Source organism: Pseudoliparis swirei, chromosome 15 (genome assembly GCF_029220125.1).
Source record: "Pseudoliparis swirei isolate HS2019 ecotype Mariana Trench chromosome 15, NWPU_hadal_v1, whole genome shotgun sequence".
NCBI classification, from domain to species: domain Eukaryota; kingdom Metazoa; phylum Chordata; class Actinopteri; order Perciformes; family Liparidae; genus Pseudoliparis; species Pseudoliparis swirei.
The window spans coordinates 15,399,894-15,415,269 of NC_079402.1; the positions used below are offsets into that span (position 1 = coordinate 15,399,894).

The 15,376-nt window shown below is 41.1% G+C and overlaps 1 protein-coding gene and 1 long non-coding RNA gene across 4 annotated transcripts; both read left to right on the forward strand.

Moving 5' to 3' along the window:
- LOC130205590 (uncharacterized) lies at positions 1-2,903 on the forward strand. The gene is made up of 4 exons (XR_008833955.1): positions 1-68; positions 743-808; positions 1,832-2,663; positions 2,784-2,903. It is a non-coding gene; the product is annotated as an uncharacterized LOC130205590 (long non-coding RNA).
- Positions 2,904-4,362: 1,459 nt separating this feature from the next.
- On the forward strand, positions 4,363-14,275 carry lhx3 (LIM homeobox 3). 3 transcript variants are annotated; one of them, XM_056432783.1, is made up of 6 exons: positions 4,363-4,438; positions 9,344-9,515; positions 9,636-9,838; positions 11,392-11,543; positions 12,354-12,525; positions 13,842-14,275. In XM_056432783.1, exons 1-6 carry the CDS (start codon positions 4,363-4,365, stop codon positions 14,273-14,275), a joined length of 1,209 nt encoding a protein of 402 aa, XP_056288758.1. The 3 variants fall into 3 exon arrangements, with proteins under 3 accessions (XP_056288758.1, XP_056288759.1, XP_056288757.1); XM_056432784.1 differs by having other exon boundaries at positions 4,363-4,432; XM_056432782.1 differs by lacking the exon at positions 4,363-4,438 and adding an exon at positions 7,142-7,238.
- Positions 14,276-15,376: the final 1,101 nt, after the last annotated feature.

Consider the following 15,376-nt stretch of genomic DNA (forward strand, 5'->3'; position numbering starts at 1 on the left):
AGATTCCTACTGAGACGGATCCTCATGCTGGTGTGACATCCGAGTCCCCCTTTGACAACATCCAGCAGGTACATTAATTGCCACTGTTTTTAAAAAATCACAAGTCTGTGGTTTATATTGATAAGTATAGATACACATATCCTGTGTATACCTGTATTGAACAGGTAGAGACACTAGAAGGACTCTTGTGTATTTATAAGTATAGATACACATATCCTGTGTACACCTGTATTGAACAGGTAGAGACACTAGAAGGACTCTTGTGTATTCATGAGTATAGATACACATATCCTGTGTACACCTGTATTGAACAGGTGGAGACACTAGAAGGACTCTTGTGTATTCATAAGTATAGATACACATATCCTGTGTACACCTGTATTGAACAGGTGGAGACACTAGAAGGACTCTTGTGTATTCATAAGTATAGATACACATATCCTGTGTACACCTGTATTGGAGACACTAGGACTGTTTTACATTCAGAAGTATGGATTCACATATCCTATGAACACCTGTATTGAACAGGTGTTCCCAGCCCTAACTCTGGGTAAATACTATTTGGGTTTTACTGTTCTCTTCTGAATGCTTGGATGAATTCTCAAACTTAAGTTGTTCACTCACAATATCATACCTGTATTTTCATTCCTTCAATAGATGCATGTCTTGTTAATCCAGAACACCCTTGGTGTGCAAAATGTTATGTTTAGTGATTCATCTTTGTCCATCTTCCCCCTTTTAGATTCCTACTGAGACGGATCCTCATGCTGGTGTGACATCCGAGTCCCCCTTTGACAACATCCAGCAGGTACATTAATTACCACTGTTTTTTTTAAATCACAAGTCTGTGGTTTATATTGATAAGTATAGATACACATATCCTGTGTATACCTGTATTTAACAGGTAGAGACACTAGAAGGACTGTTGTAGAGAAACACATGTCCTGTGTAAAACTGTATTGAACAGGTAGAGACACTAGAAGGACTGTTGTAGAGATACACAGGTCCTGTGTAAAACTGTATTGAACAGGTGGAGACACTAGAAGGACTGTTGTATACATACACATGTCCTGTGTAAAACTGTATTGAACAGGTGGAGACACTAGAAGGACTGTTGTAGAGAAACACATGTCCTGTGTAAAACTGTATTGAACAGGTAGAGACACTAGAAGGACTGTTGTATACATACACATGTCCTGTGTAAAACTGTATTGAACAGGTGGAGACACTAGAAGGACTGTTGTAGAGAAACACATGTCCTGTGTAAAACTGTATTGAACAGGTGGAGACACTAGAAGGACTGTTGTATACATACACATGTCCTGTGTAAAACTGTATTGAACAGGTAGAGACACTAGAAGGACTGTTGTAGAGATACACAGGTCCTGTGTAAAACTGTATTGAACAGGTGGAGACACTAGAAGGACTGTTGTATACATACACATGTCCTGTGTAAAACTGTATTGAACAGGTGGAGACACTAGAAGGACTGTTGTAGAGATACACAGGTCCTGTGTAAAACTGTATTGAACAGGTAGAGACACTAGAAGGACTGTTGTAGAGATACACAGGTCCTGTGTAAAACTGTATTGAACAGGTGGAGACACTAGAAGGACTGTTGTATACATACACAGGTCCTGTGTACACCTGTATTGAACAGGTGGAGACACTAGAAGGACTGTGGTTTGTAATCAGAAGTGTTGATAGTTTTTTCAGTATAGGACCCCAAATTATTCAAACTTGAAAAATATTTATATATGTATAACTATCTTGAACTCTTCTGTGTTTGGAACTCTATTTTATTGTATGTATTATTTTTTGTCGCCATTAGGTGAGATGAATTCTCCCGTCACAGACATAACAGTTGTGACGTCTGACTGTCACACAGACAACATTAATAAGGCAAGTTGTCAACAATTGAATTACATTTTTTCCCCATTTGAATGCCCATCCAAACCAAGAACTAAGATGGTACTAAGTATCACGCCGTACCTATATTAATAGCATTAGTTGGAAGCAGAATTTGGTTGAAACTTTGAGGGTAATCGGTCAAAAATGAAAATGTCTGTCGGTGTAAAGCCCTCTTGGACCACCTTGTGTCCCATTGAACAGCCATTTAGCAGCTAGATGGGTGCACACACTTATGTCTGTTTTCAAGTAGATCGAGAATGCTGTCTGTTATGCATAATAACGATGATGTTTTTTATTGGTTTCACAACATGGGACACCATGTCACTTATTCATAATATTCCATGACTTCATCATTTGAGGCAGACTGAGTTTTAAAGGTTAATAAAAATAAATGACAACCATGGCCAATGGTATTAAGCCATAATGGTCTAGATATAACAATTTAAATGAAATGGGATCATGTCAAAGAAGTGCTATCTTGTTATATGATATTGCAGAGAATGCATCAAGCTACACATTGAATCACTAGGAAAGATACACGGCGCTACTTTGCATGCTTCACAGTGCACCACACATTACATTGCCTCTCATGAAACTAATATTTAATTTTGTTGACTACCTAAACCTTTTAGTTAACGTATATGTATGTATGTATATATCTGTCACATCAACTATATTGAGCTTTATTTTACATTCTGCAGAGATGAAGAGAAGCAGGCGACCTGTTGAGGAACCTCCAGGCACCTCAGATGGTGAGACCCAGCATGCAGCTGTCCACTAGCATGCTCACAGCGTGTTTGTTTGATGCATCTAGGCTAAGCAATGTTACTGTTTCTTGTACTGTGTTCCTAATAACAGTTTTATTTTCCCAGATATTGACTCCGCCGAAGAAGGCACATCTAAAGGTATGACGGGAATAGTTTTTAACCATCAATTCTCTTTTGATGCTAGTCAATAGCAGCACTATGTTTCCTTTTAAGTGTAAAGTTCAATGTTTCTTTTTAATTATGTACAGCTATACTGGACATGTATCAGTAAAAAAAAAAGATTAAACTTCTTGTTCACCAATTGTGCATTGTTCTGTCTTTATGTATCAGCTTTTTCAAGGTCTTGCTGGATATAGATAAGTAGTATTATCACAAAAATAGTCTGTTTTATATCAGTGACACACCAGTTTTAGCAAATGGTCTTTCTATAATTTATATTTTTACAATGAACAGTGCTGCATGTGTACTGCAAGAAAGGACATTGAAGTGTAATCACTCATTCATGTGCTTGTGTGTACATGAACAAGTAAGCAAAGGGACAAATTGACTAAAACAGACATCACAATACAGGAAACCCCTCGGTGCAGGGTCTTAAAATAAGGTTGTACATTTGAATGAAAATGACAAATAGGTTGCAAACTTGAAACGGGCAATAACTCTATGACAAGCACACTACTAGGCTACTAATACTCTAGATACTGTCTGTCAATCCACAGTCCTCCTGAAGCAGGTGTGTTCTTTTAATACACAACCCTTCACTTGTGTGTAGCCATGTCCCATTTGATCACATTTGACCCTTTAATGCACCTCAGTGACGTGTGTGTATAGCTACTGTCCTGACAAATAATGTTAGTCCTGACTATGTACATGTGTGTCATGGGTGGGGCTTATTCACTTCATTATCGACTGTCCTCCTAATGATGCAAGGTTTCAGGTGTTGTGTTTTTTTAGTTATGTTTTGTGTATTCAAGATTTTAAGTGAGATTTGTGTTGTACGGCTAAAAATAAAAATTTTGATACTAGACACATCTTTGTGACACAAGTGGAAAGGGGTGTCCTTCTAATGCTGCAAAAAACGTGTTTGGGGAGCAGTGTCCTTTCAGTTAACATAGACGTGTGTGTGTGTGTGTGTGTGTGTGTGTGTGTGTGTGTGTGTGTGTGTGTGTGTGTGAGCGCGCTTAGAGATAGGCTGGGGCGACAGGAACAGCACACACGCCTCCTCCAGTCCAGAGGAACTCCCCTTTCAGCACCCTGGACAGAGGCAGCGCTGACCGCTGGCTACTTGAGTACTTCAGTAAAGTCGCAGGCTGCCGGGCTCACAGTCAGGTCAGCTGACGCTGCTCATGGTCAGACACTTGTCCACTGCCACCGCCCCCTCGCCTCCGCATCATCTCCAGCTCATCAACGCGGAATCAAAAGAGCAACTTGATGAATATTCAAAGTGCACGTCCTCGGTGGCTGACGAAAGGAGACAGGTCGACGGGCGTCCTTTTGAACAAGTGTCAGAAATCCAGCTGCCATCGAAGAGAGCTCAACTCACTCTCGAGAGGATAACATATCCAGGAACATCCGGGTTTGAATTGATATCATCCATATACATATTGTTAGGCTTTTTTTTTTTTTTTTTCCCGCACGCGTTTCGGCGTTGCTTTCTCCGGTTGGAACATCGCGGACAATCTTCAAAATGTTGCTTGAACACCCGGGGTCAAGCTGTCAAAACACCGGGAATTTCTCCCGGTACAGTTCAGGCCAAGGTAAGAGCCCCTTTTAACTTATTTCACTGCGCATATATGAGCATCATCATGTGGCCGGGTTGAAGTGATGTCCTGGGGTCAGTCAATGAGTTACAATTACGCGTGAAATAGAGGCTAATACAGCAAATCGGCACAGCAGGACAGAAGGAAGCTTTTGTTTTGCTGAGTGAACTATTGACAAGCGTGAAATGGGCCTCGTTAAACTGCGTTTATTGTAATGCGAAAAAGCAAGGACACTGACTTTTAAATTCATCCTATGCGCTCGAACGGGACTGTGGACATTATTACGTCATATGACGCTGGAACAGTTGCAGAAAACCCTACTGTTAGTCATCGAACCATGTTGATGTCCACAGTTTAGAGGCGCTTCTCTTGCGGTGCGCGTGGGAGACGTTATGAATATGTAATGAGCCTTCATTGTTGGAGAATCGCACCAACAGATGTTCTGCGCGTGCTGTCATTTCACACCCGCCGCCCGCGGTTGTAACGAGAGCGTGCACAGGGTGCACGATGCAGAGAAGGAAGAGGCCGGACCCCTCTGTGGCGACAGCAGCCTCATGCCAGAAGGCGCAGAGGGGCTGCTCCTGCAACCCGCAGACCACCAACACAATATGCGCAACAGGTGCCATTCCATACCCCGACAGGTGGGACACCTGCGTGGTGCCAATGGAGGTGATGTTGTTATAGTGGTCTATTCAAAGCCTCCCCGTAAAAGCTGAATTATTAGTGGCTTGATTAAATATTGAGTGGCTTCTAAAGAAGTCGAAACACATTTGGTTAGGCCTGCTTCGTGTTGTTGTCAAAGTATACGTGTGCATTAACAACACAATACTACTTTTTCATTGTATTATAAAAACATGGGATTATGAAGAACAAAACTGCGAAAATATGATTTTGATTCAGGTCACATTAATCATTTAACCCAAATATACAAATTGTAATTCAAGCATCAACAAACAAACAAAAAGTCCAACGAAAATTAATTATTACATGATCGTCTTTGCAACTTTCCAGAACTGACTGACCATTCACATTATTCTGATGGTCATTTTATGGCTTTGTTGTCACATTACTGTCGGGCTCACCCCCTCAAAAGTGAGCTATCAATATGACATACAAAAATATGACAAAGCTAAAAAAGCAAGAGGGGCCTCCATGAATCCCACACCTTTCTCCAAAACGGCGTTCATATACTTCTGAAATACAGGCAAATAGGACATTGATTTTGGATTCATCAGCGGCCCGGCGGCTGTGGCACTACCCGTGATTTCCCCTGGCGCTCTTTTGTGCCAAAGATCAGTGTCAATATAATTCATTGGGGTGTTGGCCCGATCAACATGTTATTGAACAGCCAATATCTCCTCTAAATAAACACTTGTCTTTGAGCACTCAACACACATGAGATGGAGAGTGTGTGTGCATGTGTGTGTGTGTGTGTGTGTGTGTGTGTGTGTGTGTGTGTGTGTGTGTGTGTGTGTGTGTGTGTGTGTGTGTGTGTGTGTGTGTGTGTGTGTGTGTGTGTGTGTGTGTGTGTGTGTGTGTGTGTGTGTGTGTGTGTGTGTGTGTGTGTGTGTGTGTGGGTGTGTGTGTGTGTGTGTGTGTGAGAGAGAGAGAGATATTTAAAAACACATATTTCACTTTTGGTCAGAATCAATATTGTACACATTGCTCCCCTAGCAAGCGATTACAGTATTTCAGAGTTTTAAAAAAACACAGCTGGGCCTCTATATTTACATGTTTTACCCAAAAGGCAAGAATCTAAACAATGTGCTCCCACGGGGCCCAATCTGTCCTTTACGCATGGCAGTACTGGAATCTGAATTAAAAATGGATCCGAATCCGATAGAAAACCCTCTGGTCGATTTACATAAAACATCAACAGCATGATGGTTTCCAGTTTTCTGGATATATTTAGATATATATTTTTAGAGGTTGTAAATCTGTTCGTTGTGTTGAACTCGGGAACTCGTGGCATCAGTTCGGTGTGCTGCATGCTGCAAACTGTTTATGTAATAATGTTCTGTCTAAATTCATGGGCTCCTGACTCAAAACAATTGAAAGAAATATTACGCACTCACTCGCCATATAGCATTATTAAAAAGTGTAATCAGAATTATTTGCAGAATATTTTAAAATAATTTATTTTCAAAAGTATTCGTATGCCTCCTTTTCCCCCCTTTTTCCATTTATGTTTGAATTAACAAAACAACTACAAATCCATCACATCGTTCAATATAATAGTGAAAAGACTTTGGGGAATTAATTCATTTTAGAATTGGAGAAAACGAACTTTTTAAGGAGGACGTGAATACATCGTCTGTTCGTGTTATTTGGAGCAGTATAGGCTTAGTAACGCGTATATCTGAGTAACGTTACCACCCAACACTGAACCTCCTGTTTACTCCTCTCCCGGGAGAGGCCCTCTGGGTGGGTGATGTGAATCTATCTCCCTGTCGCCCAGGAAACGGCGCAGCGTAATCCCGCACAGGCTTCAAGCATAACAGCGAACTCCACCGGACACTCGTGTTCGCCATCGGGCCTAGTGAAACACACGCGCGCACACACACGCGCACACACACACACACATACACACACACACACGCACACACACACACACACACACACACATTTAGACAACACGTGCCCGGCGTGTGAGTGTGGATAGATGACAAACAACATTTGCATACATGTAAGCGTAAAGCATGAGCAATGGATGGACATGGAGAGCGCGACTCTCCAAAAGAGGCACCACATAACACGGAGATGCTCCTCGCTCTGCTGTCGCACAGTGAGGAGCTACGGAAAGGTAACCGGAAGCCACAATATCATCAATGTATTGGTTTTTTGCACTGACGATATTACACACATTTGTGTATTATGTGATCACACACACGTGTTTGACTGTCTTTAAACAGGATTTCATTGGTCTGTTAGTGTGTCCCTGTTGAATAGTTGTGTGTGTCATGGAGGATGGATGTGCACGTGCAGTCCTCAATGTTCGATATTCGTTGTTTTAGGCTTCATGCAGAGTGAGTTCTATAAAAAGGTCTTTAAAATGTAGATATATTATATTTTATATTTAGTGGACTGTTTTGGTAAAGCAGACGTAACTTGGTTACGCGCTCTATTAATTTAGAAACTCTTAAAAATATATATTTTTGAGTCTGACTTTATTATATGATTCCAAAGAACACGGTTTCAATCACGTGCTAAGGCGTAAACTACAACGGTTTTATATTAACTTGTGTTGACTGGTTGTATAATGAATGCAAATGAATGGGTATAAGGAGTGTGTTGGATTGATGTACCGAGCCTGACCTGCTCCAAAGTTGTGAATTAACGCCATACAGAGACTTCCATTTGGGATTTGCAAGCGTCTTTATTTTCAATATTCCAAATGGGCCCCATAAGGAGAGCAATTTGTTGGACATATTATTGGTTGTCGGTGAGACTTCAGGCCGCAGCTCGCTAGTTGTGCAGAGCGCATTGAATTAATGATGACCTGATACACCTGTTCTGGACGTGGCTCTCCCACCACCACCACGTGCGCAGGGCTTCGCTGGTGATACCATGAGAAATGGTTCATTAATGGTTCATGAATTGTCCACAACAGAACAATAGGATTGCGATTCATTGCACGGATGAAATACGAAGTGGTTGAACCTCTTTTAATTAGTAATAAAGAGATCCGATGACGTTTTACTTGGCATTTTCAGTTGTGCTATATTCATTTTTCTGTTGTTTACGTCTCAGAAAGTTATTGTTTTAATCCGTCGCTGTTGCTTCAACGTTGTTAAAATATATGAAATGTGGTTTGGGGATGAAACGTGCTGTCGGCCTGTCTGTCTGAAATATGTATAAGTGCTGCTGCTGCTTGTTAAAGCTGATTACACGTGACACAATAATAAGCAGGTGGCCACTATTCTACTGTCGAGCTATTAATGACCAATATCATGCATTAGCTTATATGGTCTATTTGTTTATTTAATTGTCATTTTGAGAATTCTGCAAAATTCAGCTTCAACAATTGTCGTTTATTTTATTCAGAATAATCTATGGCCATTTATTGTGTAAAAAGTAGTTTAGTTGTCGGTTTATATATACGTGTCTGATATAATTATTTATTTCAAATAATTATAAAGCACGTCTTATCAATTCAACACTTACATTTCAAACTGTGTGTTATTTATGTTATGTAGGTTAGTGAGATACACGAGGCCAAATACACGTGTGTTTAGAGTGAATTTGTATTCATTATAAACGAGAGTGCCGAGTCGACTTCAAACATATTTAACCATCTTCACGGAGGAATATCTGTTATACCAGTAAAAAACAAAAACGAAAATCTATTCATTTAATATCCAAATGTGTCATGCATGTGGTGATGAGGTGCATGAGTTTGGACAATGCTCTCGTGTTTCAGGCCGAATATAAATAAATTAATATCCTTTTACGTATTCCAAATTCTTGAGGGGAATTTACACTAACAGGCCTGTAGGTGCACGTGTTCATACAACTCTGCATGTCATTTTTGTTACTATTTCTCTATTTTATTGAGTGTGTACGTGCATGTGCGCGCGCGTGTGTGCAATTGTGTTTATAGTGTTAATTTGTTATTTGACTGCATTTGGGGAATATTTACACTGAGACAAAACGAGCGATGATGACGTTGTGGTCTTTCTATTCATGAATAACAAATCAATATTATTTTACCTCCTACTGAAAAGTATACACATATTATTTTTAAATATTTTTTTTCTCAATATTACCTAATAGTAGGCTATTTAAAATAGTAGAAACAAAAAAATAACTGGAAAAAGAGTGAATAATTATTATTTCATACACGCAGCTGATCTTTATTTCAGCTCGTCGACTACAATATGTTGCTGATTCCATCTTGTCCCCTCGCAGAAATCCCGTTATGTGCCGGCTGCAATCAACACATCGTGGACCGCTTCATCCTCAAAGTGCTGGATCGCCACTGGCACAGCAAGTGCCTGAAATGCAGCGACTGTCAGGCGCAGCTGTCGGAGAAGTGCTTCAGCAGGGGCGACAGCGTCTACTGCAAAGAGGACTTCTTCAAGTGAGTAGCTTTCAAAAATATGTCAAACAATCTCCTTTCTTTGGAAATATATATGCACACTTTAACGGCGCTTATATAATGTTATTATGTATTGATGGAAACTGTCTGATTTCCCAAAAGGAGATTCGGGACCAAATGCGCCGCCTGTCAGCAGGGGATCCCGCCCACGCAGGTGGTGAGGAGGGCGCAGGACTTCGTCTACCACCTGCACTGTTTCGCCTGCATCGTGTGCAAAAGGCAACTGGCCACCGGGGACGAGTACTATCTGATGGAGGACAGCAGGCTGGTGTGCAAGGCCGACTACGAGACCGCCAAGCAGAGAGGTGAGCTGCACAATGGCCGTCTCTCCGTGTCTATGATTGGCCTGCGCGTGGAGCTGACTCTGCGTGTCATATGATCCGTTGGTCCGCGGACATGTGTTTAAGTGCCTGCTTTGAGTTGTGCGTTTGACGTGACAATGAGGTCACCCATAAACTCTGACCCACCTGTGCTAATTGCGTCGTTGCCCGCAACCCAATCGATGGCAAACTGCGTAAAGTGGAGGCCTCGATGCCTCCACGTGCACTCTGTGGCTGGAAGAAATCAGCTTTCAATAACTCTTATAACCGCGCGTGCCTTCCAGAGTAGAGACAGAAAGAAAGAGGCGTGCGTGTGCGTGTGTGTGTGTGTGTGTGAGAGACAGAGAGAAAGACAGAGAGAGAAAGAGAGAGAACCAATTTGTTATTATGTGTAATACATTACTTCTATACTGATCTAAATGCTTTTAAATGAATCCATAAACGCAGTTATTATTATTATTTGTCATTAAATTGTACATTTGCAGTAACATGTACACTGCTTTTATTTATGTGTATAAAGTAGCAAGAATGTCCATCTATTACTCCAAAACATTATTAGCATTATTTCAATTTCAAGTCACAAATACATCAGTGTAATAATGCTTTACATCGCTACTTACCCAATAATAATATATTTTTTGTAATAATTGTTTAAAGAGATAATGTTATTACAGGGAAATCACATAAAATGTAAAAGAGTTTAAAAAAAGGTAAATCAAGCCGTATACATCAAAAACATATTAGGACCAAAAACACATCATTCATAGACCTTATACACATATAGTAATATCTGGTATTTTTATCTTTAACATGTCTTGTTGTAGAAACAGTTTCCTCCAACACTGTTTTATGCACAACATATTTTCATTAGATACCCTGATTATATCAACCAATGCCTCAATAACTTCCCAGCATTCTCTGCTCCAAATGGGGCAGACTGGTACAGTTAAGTTTTATCTCCCCATCTGTTTGTTTGAATTTACTGGCCGATACCCAGTGTTGATTTACGCAGCGACTTAATGCAAGTTTTCACTAAAAACACACACGTTTATTTTGCTAATGAGAGGTCGCAATTACTTGGGCAGCATCCATTTGGATGATGGTTTTGTGTTTTGCTTTGCTGGCCAACAGATGTTCAGACATGATGCAATTATGCACAGGATGCCAGGTTCTGGTTTATAGGCAGAGGAGAATTTATCTATTTATGGTCAATTAGAAAGTTGGATATTATACAAGCTTATTTCTTATTTTTTTCCGGTTGCTGTGAATATGTGTTTCTATCAAAGATGTTGCTGATACTGACCCAAAATGTGATGGAAAAAAATGTCAGCGTAAATATTTTGATGTGTTATTGTGTTCGAGAAAAAAGTATAACAGCGTCCATATTATATTTGACTTGTACGATTACACTTTATTCTATAATTTCCCTCATTTATTGTTAATTAAAATATTGCGAAATGTAAAAATGTTTCCACTTTGAGGCAGCATAACTGTCAAGCACCGGCTTATATATTTTGTCATGTCAATTCATTTTTCAGAAGCAGATTCTACTGCAAAAAGGCCACGAACGACCATCACCGCTAAACAGCTGGAAACACTTAAGAACGCGTACAATAACTCTCCCAAACCCGCCCGCCACGTCCGGGAGCAGCTTTCATCAGAGACGGGCCTGGATATGAGAGTTGTGCAGGTAAGGTATATTATTTTCCATTAAGGGCTATTCCATTAGTGTCCTGACTTCATTATTGGGGGACAATTGTGGCTGAACTGGCACAAGCCTACTGTACGCATAAGTGTGTGTGTTGGGGAGGATTTATGGCTAGATGGAGTGAAATGAAGTCCACGTGAAAGTCAGCATGGTTTAAGTGCAAGCTCGTTAACAATGCTCGGAGGGCCCCTCGCATATTGTCTGCTGCTGAGGAGCCTCACGCCGGTTGCGAGGTGGTGGTCATATATATTGTTTTATTTGCAAGGACAAAAGTAGAGACGGAAGCCACTAAAATGCAGCTCATTATTCAGGAAAAGGGAAGGGGTGAAGAGGGTTCACTTACGGGCGGAATATCATTAAGGAGAATGTAAAAGCGCTTTTTTGTGCTTGTGACCGAAATGGATTCACTTTGTGCGCATAAGATAAAGATTATTAAGAAATGGGGCATTTGTTCTTTTTGTATCTTATTTCAAGCAGCAAGGTTACAGGTAGTTGAAGTTTCTGACTATCTGTTTATGTTTTCTCAAGATATAAGGAATAAATCAGATCAAAAGTGAAGAAAACTTTGAATAATTTAAGGAAGTGGCACTCCAACCTGCTGGCTCCCCGGTGTGAGGACAACTTGTAGCTCTTGTGAAGTGAATTAAACGCTTGAGAAATCTAGTGTAGGGGACTCAGGAGTACTGGTCAGTGGCACCAAGGTGGGAAGCCGCGTCCAGAAAAAGTTGCGGTAAACAGTCAAATGCATTTCTAATAAGTCACCAAAGCCCATCTCGTCTTTTTACCCTCCAGGTTTGGTTTCAGAACCGACGAGCTAAAGAGAAAAGGCTGAAGAAAGACGCCGGTCGGCAGAGGTGGGGGCAGTATTTCCGCAACATGAAGAGGTCACGAGGAAGCTCCAAATCGGACAAGGACAGCATTCAGGAGGAGGGCATGGACAGTGACGCCGAGGTGTCCTTTACAGGTACGGAGTCCACAGCCCAACGTGAATAGAGTGGACACTTTCCACAGGAGACATTTGACTTGTGACATGTGACTATATTCTTTGTAAAACACCAGACACAAATTTGAAAAAAGATGATAATCCATCCGAGTTTTATGTCCTTATGCAAAAACATATTAACCATTGTTCCATGGTTGATGAGATCGAACAGACAGTTTGGATTTGTTCTGTCATTTATGAACATCTGTATGCAGGCAGGTGCACAGACATTTTGGGGGGCAGGTGCTCAAACCCAAAAAAAGGGCACCCATTGGCAAAGTGATTTTTATATTGATCGCTGTAACTTGAAGTTAGCAAGTAATTAAAACACGTTGTGTCGTGAGAGGACATGAGAGCTAAACCAAATGAAATGTTTTCTATTAACAATTACAATTAGTTTTTATTTACAAAATGATAGGAGCGAAAAATGCCATATAATAAACAACTTACTAACCTCGACCTTTCGGTCATGCCGTGAAATATCAAACCTCTGTAAAAAAGTTATAAAGCCTCAGTCTGATATTTCCCGGCATGACATCACTCTGGGTTAGTTATTACAAGTGTTGTTTCTTCTTGCGTTTACTCTTTTCAGCCTCTGCAATGCTCATACAAGATTGATCTTTGTAAAACTGGAACAGACAAAACAAAGAGAAACATACCACATAAAACATTGTGGTACAAGCATGTCGGGGCGAAATTCTCACAAAAACTCAAATAAATGCCCCGTCGGATATCCAAACACATTTGGGGGGACTTGATGACAGAGAGTCATTTTTATTCTTAAATGCTGATGAATGGAGAAAAAAAGGGGCTCCAGCAGAAAGGGCACTTTACTCATCCAGGGCAAAAGGGCTGGTGCTTGAGCACCACGAGGGTCTATCTGTGCACGTGCCTGTCTGTATGTGTTTCCAGAAGCTTGTAGTAACTTCTCAGTTAGTTCATGGTAGTTCAGCTCGTAAATTACTGTAGCTGGAGAGCTAACTGCTAACACATTAGCATCCTGGGAGCAAGTTGCTTTGCAGATGCAATATTTATTCAAACATCTTTTTATTCACCCTGCACTGGGCCGTTTACGCCACCTCGGCATTTACAGTAGCTCCTGGCTTTGTTCATTGTTTCATTTAATTAAGGAGATGTTGAGAAGAGGATACAGCTAACATGCTGTCGTTAATTTTGAAAGACGGTATGAAAGAAATATGCAGTGAATTAATGTTTCCATTGTGGACTACAGTTGTAGTAAATGCTATCCAATCTGAATAACAAACATCCCCTTTGCCCATCCCGTCCTTGTTGCGCAGACGAACCACCCATGTCCGAGCTTGGCCTCACGAATGGCATCTACAGCAGCCTGAGTGAGTCCTCTCCAGCCATGGGGGGCCGCCAAGGGGGCAACAACCACAGCTCCTTCCCACTGGAGCATGGCGTTCTTCCCTCTCAAGACCAGTTCCACGACATCCGCTCCAGCAGCCCCTACGGCCTTCCTCAGTCGCCAGGGTCGCTTCAGGCGCTACCCAGGCACCAGCCTCTCATCTCCAGCTTGGTCTACCCCGACTCCGACCTTTCCATCATGACCCAGGGCGGCGGGCCTGGGATCAACCCCGCTGTGAGGGGCTCCATGAGCGCCGCCAACGGCCCCAGCTCGGACCTCTCGACCGGCAGCAGCGGAGGATACCCAGACTTTCCTGCCAGTCCGGCATCCTGGTTAGACGAAGTGGACCACGGGCAGTTTTGATTGGTCGACGACAAGAAACGTCAGCTTTTTAAAACATTGAGACTCAATCATTTGTATTTTCACCGACTCCCCCTCTTTATTCTCATCACTTTGTTTTCTACACGGTGTTCAGGTGCAGAATTCAGTTCAGAGTCTTTAAATGTCTGGTTGTTGCCAAATGTCTATATATATATATATATACATATATATAATGGTTTATCATTGTGGAGACTTTATTTTTATACAAACCCCTTCCTGGACACAAATAAGAACCCGGATATGAGGACTTTGTACATTCTTAAACAGGGATAGAGGCAAAAATGTAGATATTGTCTTAAATGGTCGTGGTCCAATTACTTCTATGCATTTGTGTGTTCTCAGATGTTTCGTTCTCCCGAAAACAACTCCGACGATGAACTTGCTGTAGGGGTCGGATGTATATGTTTGTTTATGTGGAAAATGTTTTATGTCTTATTTATTCCTTCTGGTAATGAAGACAATGATTCCTGATTAAATGACAGGACTTTAATAAATTTGTCACCGAAATCAACAATGGAGTTTCATCCTTTTTGGTTGGACTAGTGGTCTAAAGAAAAATAATGGACAGTGTTATGTTTCAAAGTCTTTTATTTAATTTACATTTCTTGTCAAAGTCAAGAATCGTGAGCCAGGTCATCCTTAACATTTATCTTAAATGCAGTATCTATTCTTTATCACATAACGACACTGAGAGACCCCACTGCTCTGGCTGCATCTGCAAATTAAGTATCTGGCGAACTCCCAACACTGTATGAGGGGTTGAACAGCTCTTTAGTGGAGAAATGTGATGCAGACAGAGAGTCAACTCATCAATTCAGAGATTACTGGGTCTTGTTTGCCCAAATGCCCCGAAGGGGAAGGAATCTCCAATCCATTAGCCGAGAAGGGATCAAGTGCCCCTTGTGAATTTCCTCATTTGTTTAGTCATTCAAAGTCAGGTTCAATTAAGTAGATTAAACAGTAAATGTGTGTGTGTGTGTGTGTGTGTGTGTGTGTGTGTGTGTGTGTGTGTGTGTGTGTGTGTGTGTGTGTGTGTGTGTGTGTGTGTGTGCGTGTGTTGCAATTGCAAGTTTATTTACTTTC